We start from the raw sequence: 12,177 nt of genomic DNA, 5'->3' as shown, positions 1-12,177 counted from the left end.
GGGAGAAAAAAAGGAGAGAGATAAAAAAAAACTCAGGAGGGTAAAAGTTATTTCAGTCACTGTTTGATGATGAGACACTGAGATCTATAGACAAAGTTCTAAAGGAGAACCTTGTACTTGATCGAATGGTTTCTGTCATGTTAGCGGTTTCCTGATGATACCTGAAAGAGCAGCTGCATGATGCTGTTTCCTGCAGCAGCTCTGCCAAGACTGTTGTTAAAAGCTCGTGGGATGGAGAAGCGCTGGCACTCTGGAAAATAGAAGGAGGAACCGAAGAAAGTTAGTCACAGTCCTTTTAATGTCTATTTTCTACAAATTATGAAGTTATTAACATTTCACCAACAAAAACGTAGCGTTCATTAACTTATGAGTCACTCACTAGGTACACACGCTCACCTGGACTGTTGTTGCCATGGTAGCAGAGCAGGCTCTGGGGGTCTGCCAGTTTCCCTGTTGCAACGATCTCAGCCCCCCTCAGCACCAGCGGCTCCTCATTGAGCACCCGGCCGTGCACGAGGATCATCATGAGCACTGAGGAGAGACTGTAAGCCTTCGCAGCCACTCGCAGGGGGTGTGGCTCTGATGAGGAGGGTGAGAAGTCCGACAGGGGGCCGCCATGCTCCTCACCCGAAGAGGAAAAGTTGGATGCGGGTGAGGGCGAATCCACATAAGAGGGCTGGAAGTAAGATTGTGAGGCTGACTGGCTGACCTGATGGATCAGATCACCTGGAGGGGGGGATATGAGATTAATAACATAGGAGGAAAAGATGAGGTTAATAAGCAGTGACATTTCTATCACTGCAGTTTGTTTTCTCATATAAACCTTGAGTGTTGGTGGGTGGTTATAGGTCGTTTCAAGTAATAGTGTGATCCAATCCCTGATCAATCTGAAGATGTCCACTGTTTCCCTCAATGTGAATCCATCCAATATCTGTGCTACTCAGATACGTTTTGTGTGTAGTGGAAATTAAGGTATACATTTTGAAACCGAAAAATAGAAAAATACAGAAATACAGACCATAAAGACATTGGTGGGATTGTGACTAAACTTGAAAGTGTATACTTATATACAGCAACACTATAAGCAAGAGAGGTAGTTGTATGGTAGTTTTACACAGCTCTACTTAATCCTTCAGTCCGACACTCAGGGAGTTTTCACAAGGTCGATACCATACAGATACAGATATTTTTTATTATTATAACACAGGACAGGTTTCAAAGGCAAATAAAAAAATATATCATTGTTAATTAAAGTACACACAGGAAAAAGGTCTTTCAAAATAAATATTACCTTCAGCCAATTTCATAATTATGGTTTGAGGTATATTATTTTCAGAAGTGGGAAGTCACTAGGTACAAATACTTTGTGACTATACTTTCAGCACCTTCCCCACATCAAGACAGATTTCAACCTAAATGACAGCAGCACACATACACACACACACACACACACACACACACACAGACACACACAGACACACACAGACACACACACACACAGACACACACACACACACACACACACACACACACACACACACACAGACACAGACACACACACACACACACACACACACACACACACACACACACACACACTCAGACACACACACACACACACACACACACAGAGTAGTGGAGAGGAGGCGAGAGCAGGTTTACATGCTCCGGTTACTTTTGCACGTATGCATGCATCTACCTATACTGATACATAGATTGGATTGATTGGCATGCCTCTGTTGATGATGTATTGTTCAGTGGGTAGCAGACTTTCAGTTTGTATGGACCACTGTAATATCATAATTGTGTTAATACCGGGATCACCAACCTCAGGCACAGTACTCAACACTTCTTCAAATCCACCAAACATTACTGCATCAGAAGCAAGACAATCCTTTGAGACGCTTATTATTCTTCTTCTATTGCTTTCTGTTGTCTCGACTTTCCTGCAATTGGTATGAAAGTCTGAACTATCCAAAAAAAGCTTTTCACGCTGCTAATGATCCGAACCATGGTACAGTTTGATCCACACTAAAGGCTCTTATATACTTCTACGTATCCGAGAGGTCTCAGCGGGGGGCAAAGAGTCTTTTTGATTTTTACTTCTCCGACGACTATCCGTCTAAAAACAATTCCCCGCCAAACCCATAGGTGGCGCAACGGAAGACGAGCTCAGAGAAGCCTACCCCATTTGGGAAGAAGAAGTCCACGTGCCTCTGTTTACATGTTAGCCTGCCTCCCACACACTGAACCATGGCAACTAACAGATCTAAATAAAGTGACACACAGCGGGTCAAGATGCTGATGTAATCGTTCCTTAGCGCAGCGGTTCCCCGGTCTTGTTTCCGAACTGTGTTGCTGATTCCACAGCTTGAATCTGCTTGAGGCTACATGTAGCTAGAAGCTACCCGGACCTAGCTCCCCCCCAGCTTCCACACACAGTCAGCAGGGACTCCCGACACTAACTACTATTATCCAGTGTTTGCTTCTAACCTGACGGTATTATAGAAACAGTGTCATGATAGAAGTGGAATTAAAGTCGTGACGGCGGGTTCTTGCACTGTTACCACCGCAGTTAGCATGGTGGCTAGCCTAGCCCGCTAGCGCCGTTTTGAAAGCTCGTTATAACCGTCTGTGACCGTGCACACATGCCCTCAGTGCTCTAACGAGCCACCGTCAGCCGGACAACTCCGCTGGCTTAACACACACGTCACATTAATCGTAGAATCATAGTTGTGTTCGTGTTTGTTGCTACAAGTAACCAGTAAGTTTGAGGTCCGGAAATACGGAAATGACGTCATACGGAAATGATGTCGTTCGCGGACCAATCACAGCCAAGAGCGGTCCGTCGGGTCTCCAACATGAAGACGGATAGTTAGAAAAATCAGACGTGTACGAAAAGCTGTCCAAAGCACTCGGAGAGGGCGTTTCACGACGGATAGGGCGGTCTTATCTGTCCGTAATAGAAAAAACTGAGAGGCATAAATTGGCCTTAAGACCACCTGCTGTCAGACCACATGTGGATCTGTTGGTCTGGATCTGTTGGTCTGGATCTGTTGGTCTGGGGCAACCTCTTCTATTGGTGCAGGTTTAACTGAAAAGTTCTGGAACAAACAAGGTACGTGTGAAATCGCCCAAGATATTCTGGCAGACTTCAGTTTCTCTGTTTCCTCTTAAAGACCAGGTGTATGATCTGGATAAAGAACCGCAGTGAGAGGGTGCTGTCCTCCACTTTGCAATAGACGAACATGAATAAATGACTAGTTGACAGCTCCCGAAGTGTGTGACAGTTTGCTCATCTACATGGTCCTGAAAGATGAAAACACTCATATGATAACAGCAAACTCTCCGTCTTACCCATGATGTGCAGGATGTTGTCAGCTATCTCAGTGGGAGTGACGGTGCCCTGCTTGGTGTCAGTCTGTAAAATCTCCAGCATGGACTCCAGCTTGTTCAGAGTGCTGTTCTGACACTCCTCACAGATGAACTCGCGGCTCACCGCCTGGAAAACACGTGCGGAACGGATCATTTGTTTGCTTTCTTCTCGGTTTCCATATTTTCTCACTTTATTCATTGCTTTTCTAATTCCCTATTTTTCTTTCTTTCTATTCGTGCCCTCTAGCCTTTCCTTCCCACCTGCCCCTCCCTCTCATCTTGCTCACCGTGCACTGTGCCAGGGCAGCAGAGGTCTGCTGGATGTCGTTGACCGTGTTCAGATCCAGAGCGGTCAGGGCTCTGGTGATGTTGCTGCGAACTCCGACTCTGTAGCCGCGCTCGTCTCGGGACACCCGTGCTGATTGTCTAAGCCGCTCATACTGAAAGGAGAGAGTAAATAAAGGTATAAGTATGTTAAATATACTATTAACTAGCGTGGATGTACTAATTGATGCTGTGTGACCTCTCCTACCTCATTCAGGACTGTGATAAGGGCCAGTGATAACTCTCGGACCCTCTGGGAGTCTCCCTGCTCCAGCAACTTTTTAAGTTTGGTGTCTGTCAGGTGAGACAGCCAGTGAGGAAGACTGCTGTACCCAGAGGGAGGATTTGGCAGCCATACTTCAATGGACCTGGGCACAAACACAAAACAAAATAAACTCTTATTTAATATTCTGTTTACAACTTAACAGTATAGTTGTGGACAGATGTCACTGTAAGGATTGAATAAACACTTTCAGCACAGCTCCAGGGATGGCAAAATCTGCTGACTGCTCGACAACTTCAGGTCAGACTGATTCATGAACATTCAGTGTGCTTGTACGAGATGGACTGGTTCATTAATGGTTTTTAAAATGATACATTTGCTGTGTAAGGTCACTATAATTTATTATTACTTTTAACAACACCACAAGGTTTGCTTTGTGGTTTAGAGTGAAATATGCTGACACCTATTGCTCCAGGCACATTCCTTTAGAAAAGTAAGAAGTTGATCACCTTTAGCATGCTAACGGGCTGTCACTGTGACCATGAGGACGTTAGCATTGAGCACAGATGAGTTCAACTTTAATTCCCGTAGTTGGGTATTTTTGGATCCTTTCATAGCATACTCACAAATTACTGTATTTACCAGGATAATGTACCTTGTATCAAATCTTCTTTCTAAGGAATCCCCGGTAGATATATTTTAAACTTATCTCCTGTAAACTAGTTTGCTCATCTGTAGGCCTGTTTAAGTGGTTCAGTAGAGTGACGGCATAATACTGGAGGCTTCTCTTGAGTGGCGCATTTTTAGTTGCAGCTGAACGTTGTTCAAAGCAACTTTACAGCCAAATTATCCAACTATACTTAACATGTCATGTTGATTTTTGCAGAAATTGAGTTCAATATAGACTATGTCTTTTTAATGAAAAAGTGCAGCCTATAAAAATACAATATTTTACTCATGCTAGCGCAGTGTCCATTCTGAACCTGACTGTGTGGAATGAGCTGCTAGCGTGGCCTTAGGGAAATGTTGATCAATTCAGCAAATAAAGGGCGGCTGCTGCACAAAGAGCTGTTCACCTTTTAATTAAAAGTTTGGTAAAGCTCAACTCAGTACACAGAAGCACGAACTGGAGAATCAGTTGATATTTTGGCGTGAACGTACTGTTGTCGTGATCAACAACGTCCCTTATCTTGATGAGTCCTGGCCGTCGTTGCTACAGAGCGCTGGTCAACTGTTTGTTCAAAGTTTATCCATATGTCACATCGCACCAAATTCAACACTGCATTTCCTTCTGCCCTTAACAATATACATGCCAATGTGAAGCTGATAAGGTAAATGGTTCTCAAGATATGCGAGCCACCGGACAGACAGATTTATGGAATTATTAGTTAAATACTATATATTCATTGAAGAGCTGGTGGAAGTTAAAACATGATATATATTGTTGGTGATACTGGCAATTTTAACAACCCTAAAGGTATTTCAAGGGATATAAGGAGAAAACTTTTTACAGCCTTAAAATAATTTTTCTGAGAAACATGAACAGAATCCTGACCAGGATCCAACTTTGGGGACGTATAATATTATCCAGCTTTTCACACATTATCACATTATCACTCTAGCATCATAATTTGGCAACGGAGAGTCTGAAATCTCTTTAAACTGTCAGAAGTGTAAATCAACTCTTTGGCTTTTCTCTCATCTATTTTCTGCAGGAAAGGGAGAAATCAGCAAAAAACCTTGGCACCACTTCACTAATGTGCAGACATAAGAAGGCTGCAGAAGCTGCGGAGGTGAACACAAAGAAGATTAACGTCTGAATCGTATTTGTAGTTATTGGCTGCACTCCTCTCAAGAACAGAAAAGTCAAATGTTGTTACTTGTTGAGTGCAGTGATGGCAGCTCCTTGATGGTCCTCCACTGTGATGGACACCGCGACACGTTGTCGGGCTGAGCTGAAGCCTGGAGGCAGGAAGGCCGAGTGCTCTGGACTGCTGCCTTTGTACACACAGAAGTCCTCGCAGTAGTCTTCTCTGCAGCGCGTCACCAGCAGACTGTAGAGCAACGGAGACTCCGAGTCGCCCAGGTCAGTGTAACCTGGTTGCAAAAAATTGAGGAGACAGAAAAACAGGGAAAGATGGTAATTGTTAATTAGTAAAAGTGCTTTGTTACTGTACTTTGGTAGATTTATCTGTATAAGTGCTTTACTTTCTACTTCAAACCATAATAATGTGGCATGAGTCTCATTTTGCTTTGCACAGATACAGATGGTAGAAATGGCCTTCAGAGGGGAACTTTTTAGTTTTATACTTTGAGTACATTTCTTACCCGAGCAGCTGAAGTGAACCCTGTCCACCAGCGTGCGCAGCTCCCAGCCTTCACCATCTCCGTCCCCGTACTCAACTCCTGCTTCCCCTCCACCTCTCAGATGACACTCTCCACCAGTCGGGGGCATGTTGCGACGTAGCGTTATGGAGGCCACGCCCTCGCCGTCCAGACTGCCGTCTGTCACGTGCAGGGTGAAGATGTAGGAGTCGATGTGGCGCAAGACGCCCTGCCGCAGCACCAGATTCATCTCGCCGCTTCCAGTGGTGGTGGAGGAGGAGTCCAGGACCAGAGTCTCATTCTGAAGCGTCATGGCACTCCAACGCTGAGACACAGAGGCCGAGGAGGAGAATTTAGCAAACTACACTTGGTCATTTACTCAGAAACATCGTAGGCAACTTAAATAAATATCAAAGGTAAGGAAAACTTTATAAAACATTTTTTTGATGTTGTTCAATGTTGACATTTAATCCTTAATATCAAGCAACAAAACTTAGATGTCACATATGACTAACTTTTGCATTTATCCGTCCATATATTACGTATCCTTTGAGAATTGTAGGGATTGGTGGAGCTGGAGCTCACACCCTGGACAGGTCGCCATCCCAGAGAAATTATCATTCACGCTGACACCTATGGCACTGCACGGGGTCAGACATATGTTTGAATAATGTTGAGAAACTAGTGGATTACTTGATTCTGAATTGTTATGTCCACTTGATGGTCCATATTGTAACCTAAAGTCTCACAGATTGGCTGAACTGTGTCTCCTGGATATTTCCAAAGCTTGGTTTATAATCATTGGAAAATGTTTATTTCCAGCTTTGGAATACTCAACTATAATAGGTCTGCTAGACATTAGGAAAACATGCGATATGCAAAAACATTGTTCAATATTGCAATGACGATATGACGATAAATAAACATAAACAGTCCCTGGCTATTACCCAGACTCGGTTTAAACATGTGTCTGATCACGTGTGTGTGTGTGTGTGTGTGTGTGTGTGTGTGTGTGTGTGTGTGTGTGTGTGTGTGTGTGTGTGAGATAGAAAGAGCGAGAGAGGAAAAGAGCTCGCAAGCGGATGACGAATGTGCTGCTCTGAAGAAAGATGGAACTCATTAATAAAATAAGTGATAATTGAATGATGATCAGTGTTGATATTGTGGCAACAGACAAATCAATTTTTAAACTGTAGCGAGTTAGAAAGAGAGAGAGACAGAGAGAGAGGGACACAGACAGAGAGAGGGAAACGATGACGATACATTTTCGATATATTGTGCAGCCCTACTATAAAAGCATTTCCGTACAACTGACTTAATGAACTGAAATGTTTGATTTAGACTGAACTCAACTCTTTCCAGTTGATGCTGTTCTTTGTTTCCACATGTGAGAACCACAGTGCATTTACTAGCCTGGAAAACAACAGTGAACTGATTTAAAAAGTGAGTAAGATAGAGAACAGCTGAGCACAGTCAACTGGTATTTGCAATTTGAGGCCCAGTGACTCAACAAGTGTTTTTTTCTATGTTGGTGAGGACATAACATACATTCCCCTCTGCTTGTACAATGACCTCATTCTCACACCCACACACTGCCGGCATCACAGATCCCAGGGAAAGACTTAATAAAGCTGGGAGGAGGAGATGAGGTGAAGAAGGAAAGAGAGGGTCTGGAAATGTTGATTTCACTGTCGCTACTGCAGTGACCTCATTATGAGTGTGTGTGTGTGTGTGCGTGAGTGCATATGCGCGTGTGTGTTTGTTTACCCCACGGTGAAAGCCCTGGCAGTTGGTGCAGGTCCCTCTGAGGTAGACGTACGAGTTCTGGCTGACCTCGTAGAAGGACTGGGCCTTACAGGACACACACTCCAGATACACCATGGGGATGTGACCACTCTGGACGAACACCTGTCACACGACATGAGACGATAGCATGGGAAACAGACCCTCCACTGTGTCATGCCATGTTATTTACACCACATTTGCTTCCTCTCTTGTTTACCTCGTCTATTTTTTTCTACAGTCTAAATGCCACTTCCTATTTAATCTGTTTTGGAAGCAGCTTCAGTAACACATTTCAGTAACATGCCTTGCTGATCAATTGACCAGAGATGTCAAGACAAATATTTTGTGAATAAATAGATGAGTGAGTAGAAATGACATGAGTAAAACGAGAAATTGAAAAGTCTGCCATGGTCTGTGATGACCTTCAACAATTCAACTGAAATGTTTTCACAGAGCTGCTTTCAGACAGGCACTGAACTCAGGTGAATCTTCTGAAAGACTAAATTAATAATTTCAGTATTGATATAATATTTGCTGACAGTATCATTGACAAATTATCACTGAAGTAATGGTAAGAGCATCAAACTAATGAGAAACAGAACCTCTGTTCCACCATAAACCTGATTTTCCAGACTGGTAAGATTTTGCTCCAGATTGGTGTGAGTCACATTATTAGTACAGAAGTTGACTCCCAGATAGCATGACATATGAGCTCCCCAATAACCTTCACCACAAACTTAGACTGCAGATCAAATCAAAAACAAATATTTAGTTTATTCTTTTTATTAACATAATATTAACATTTTATAATTGTTATTATTACACCCTCAAATTGGAAACCACAGACTTAAAATATGCATCTATTATCGTGAGCAGGAGATTGTGTGCACTTACAGTCTGCGTGGTGGACTCTGGTGTCATCCTGTCTTTGCTGATAGTCAGTTTGAAAGTGTATTCGACGTCTGCCTCCAGCTCAAAGCCAGAGATTCCCAGCACTGGACCGCTGGAGCCCAAGCCGAAGTTCAAAGTGGAGCAGTGCTCTGGACCCTGCAAGCAGAGATTGGACCATCACTACAGCAGATAATTGTCAAACGGGGAAATAAGATTAGGACTTACTTACGACTTAGTGTGAAACATTGATAAAACTTCACTGTTACAACAACATTAAATAGACAAGAAAAAACATTTCTTAACGCACAACATGTAATGGTCATTAGTTGTGTTTTGCTTGCGGCAACAGGCACAATGTGCAAGTGAATGACTCACCACTCCACAGTTATTTGGACAACAATGTGGTGATGAGGCCTGGTCTTAAAAATGCAGTGAAATTTCTCTGAGATGGTGCGAGGACAAAACTCTATCACAATTCATTCTATTTTTACACCAGCTTTGTGTGAGTGTGTTTTTGTCATATGATAACTTTTGGGACACTATTCAGACTTAAAAACAGTAGGGACAGCTTGTCCTCTTGTATATAGTTTTGTCAATTGGGATAAGGTTAATTTATGGGTCGAATGGTTAAGGTTAGGTTAGGAATAGGGTTAGGGTTAGGGTAAGATTACGGATAAATGAAGGGTTAGTTTAAGGTTTGGAGTCAGATTACAATTAAACAAGCAGTGGTTATGTTTAGGGTCTTTGTGAATCTCCACATACTGATTGTATGTAGATGTAAAGTTACCTAAGGTGATCTTTCACAACATACGTGTGTGTATGTGTGTAATGTGTGTCTGTTGTTTATGTGAAAGTCTATAATTGTCAGGGTAGGGAGCAAAGCACAAGCTGTGGAATGCTGAGTTTATCAGTAAACCGTTACATAAGCGTCCTTTCAGTGCCTCTGAAAGCCTAACACTCGCCCTAATCCTAAACCTAATTCTAACCATTAACCTAAAACCATGTCCTGCACCCTCAGCATTAAAGAGGCACACTCACAAACTGATCTGAGTTCTCCTTGTCACACCAATGCTGCCAGGCCTCCCTGCAGGCGGTTACAGAACTCAGAACCAGATGACCATTACACAACTTTTCCACAATCTCCTTTGCAGAATGAAGTCTGCGCTCTAAAGTACGTCAAATAAATTCACCATTAAAGAGTTTGAGAGTTGAGTTTGACAACTCAGCACTCTCTTATTTCGGTAAGACTAGAGTCAAATGTTGAAAGAGATAGAGAAAGAAACTATCCCTTCTAATCATGAGAGCCAAAGCAGGAGAGCAGAGGACATCTTTCATGTTGAGCCTGTTCTTACCTTTGAGGTACTTTGACACTCCCAGTGGTAGTGGAGGAGTGACTGGCTATCTGGGTCCAAGTTGGGGTCGTAGGACTGCTCCGCACTGAGCTGCAGGTCCTGCGTCCTCGACCACACCCTGTAAGTCCCACCTTCTATAATGGGCATCAGCCTGAGAAAGGAAACAGGATCAAATTAAAGCAACACTAAGTAGTTATGAAACCTTAAATTGACATCTTCAAATCCTTTTAATGGTACACAAACTTATAATAGGGAGAATGGCATGTCTGTCATCGCCACAGCGCCCCCTGGACACCTGGAACTGTACTATGTCACTGTGCTGTTCCGTGCTGGAACCTTACGACCTGCTTTACGTCACACACCAACAACCAGAGCTGGAGCCAGCACCTAGCCGTAGCTCGCTCAGTAAGAAACCAAATAAAGAGTGAAAATCGGTGAATAGTTCACTATTGATTAGAGCTACAAGAGGCCAAAGGTACCTCCCTGGTGTTGTGTTTATTGGACAAGAAACTCATAACTTTTGCCTGTTTGCTATTTCATTTGATCTTACTTGACGTGGGGCTGTTTTAGTGAAGTTATCCAACCCGCTAGTTTAACCTTAGAGGCCAGGTTCACCCATGTTGATCGATGTTTAGCTCCAAGTGAGCCAAACAATTTGTTTTGACACATAATGCTCGAACATCAATACCTGCCACTTGCTTGCTGAGTTTGCTTGTTAGCTTGTAGTTGAGCTTGCAGTGAACGTTTAGTGCCAGTCCCCAAAATCATGTCAGTATATTCTATAAATCAACAATGTGAAAGTAGATTACCATTAGAATCGATTGTACTAGAATTAATAAAAAGTTACTAAAGAATCTAAAAAAGATTTGTTGCATTGATTTCATACGGCATCAAACTAGCAGATTTATTGCTTATTTAGAGTCAAAATAAAGAGGGGTGAGAACAAGTAATCGACAGCTTTACACGAGAGAAATTGTTTTCCTACAGACCTGGCACCCATGACACTCAGCTGCAGACAGGCAGCCTTCCTCAGCGGCACGCCTTCATATGACAGAGAAAACACCAAGCTGTAGTTTCCTGTCACCAGAGCCATCTTGGGTAATGACAGCTGCAGCCGCCGCACATCCACCTCCACTGGCAGGCGAATGACTGGAACAGTCAAAGACTGAGAGGGCCGAGTCCCTGCTCCAGAGGACATCTGGGCATCTTTGTCATTATCACAGGAGGGCTTGGAGTATATCTGCCAGAGGTACTGAGCCCCATAGCGCACACAGCCTTTCAGATCGACACTGGCCTCCACCAAAGTGGGCTGGGAGCGCCAGATGGCCAAGCGGGGGGCTTGGACCACCTGCACCTCTGGTTCCTCACACTCTAACACACTGATGTTTACCTCCACCTGGGCCAACACCCAGCTCACCAGGTTGCTGCAGTTCACCTGACACAGAGAAAAACAAGCCGGTGAAATTACAATTAAGCTTCAACAAACAGCATCTGTTGAATACATGTTCTCATGTTTTAAGGGATCAACCAACAGAGAAATGATCTACATTGAATTATGGAATATAAAGGGACATACTTTGACCATATAGTGTCCCGGGTGTTGGTACTCATAACCCACAGTTGTGGTGTTGGTGTGAACTGAACTAGAACCGTCCCCAAAGTCCCACAAACACTCCACAGGAGTTGACCTGGGAGTGATAGAAGCCATCAGGGTTATTGTTTTATGGATGAACGTGTCCTGAGGTGCTGCGTACAGGAAGGAAGCCGTCAGCAGGTTCTGCACTAGGATGTGCTTGGTGATGTTCTGGTGATGCAGGGCGTTGATCGCTTTCAGGAAGATGGTCAGTAAACCTGCCTCCTCTGGCATGTACGACACCTGCAGTTGGGGGATTCATTGAGATA

At 43.5% G+C, this 12,177-nt stretch overlaps 1 protein-coding gene across 1 annotated transcript in view; it reads right to left on the bottom strand.

The window, feature by feature from the left end:
- pkd1a (polycystic kidney disease 1a) overlaps positions 1–12,177 on the bottom strand; it is a 68,601-nt gene that overhangs the window by 17,684 nt on the left and 38,740 nt on the right. The window contains exons 21-32 of the mRNA XM_061087608.1: positions 11,852–12,151; positions 11,265–11,710; positions 10,276–10,426; positions 8,927–9,079; positions 8,015–8,155; positions 6,251–6,572; positions 5,803–6,019; positions 3,908–4,067; positions 3,663–3,815; positions 3,358–3,502; positions 397–726; positions 162–250 (exon numbers count right to left, since the gene is read on the bottom strand). Coding sequence (XP_060943591.1) covers positions 162–250; positions 397–726; positions 3,358–3,502; positions 3,663–3,815; positions 3,908–4,067; positions 5,803–6,019; positions 6,251–6,572; positions 8,015–8,155; positions 8,927–9,079; positions 10,276–10,426; positions 11,265–11,710; positions 11,852–12,151 — 2,607 coding nt within the window. The remainder of the gene's footprint in view (positions 1–161; positions 251–396; positions 727–3,357; positions 3,503–3,662; positions 3,816–3,907; positions 4,068–5,802; positions 6,020–6,250; positions 6,573–8,014; positions 8,156–8,926; positions 9,080–10,275; positions 10,427–11,264; positions 11,711–11,851; positions 12,152–12,177) is intronic.

This window comes from Limanda limanda, chromosome 2 (genome assembly GCF_963576545.1).
Source record: "Limanda limanda chromosome 2, fLimLim1.1, whole genome shotgun sequence".
In the NCBI taxonomy this organism is placed as follows: Eukaryota; Metazoa; Chordata; class Actinopteri; order Pleuronectiformes; family Pleuronectidae; genus Limanda; species Limanda limanda.
Note: the sequence above shows the minus strand (reverse complement) of the source record. Positions and strands in the feature narration are given on the sequence as shown.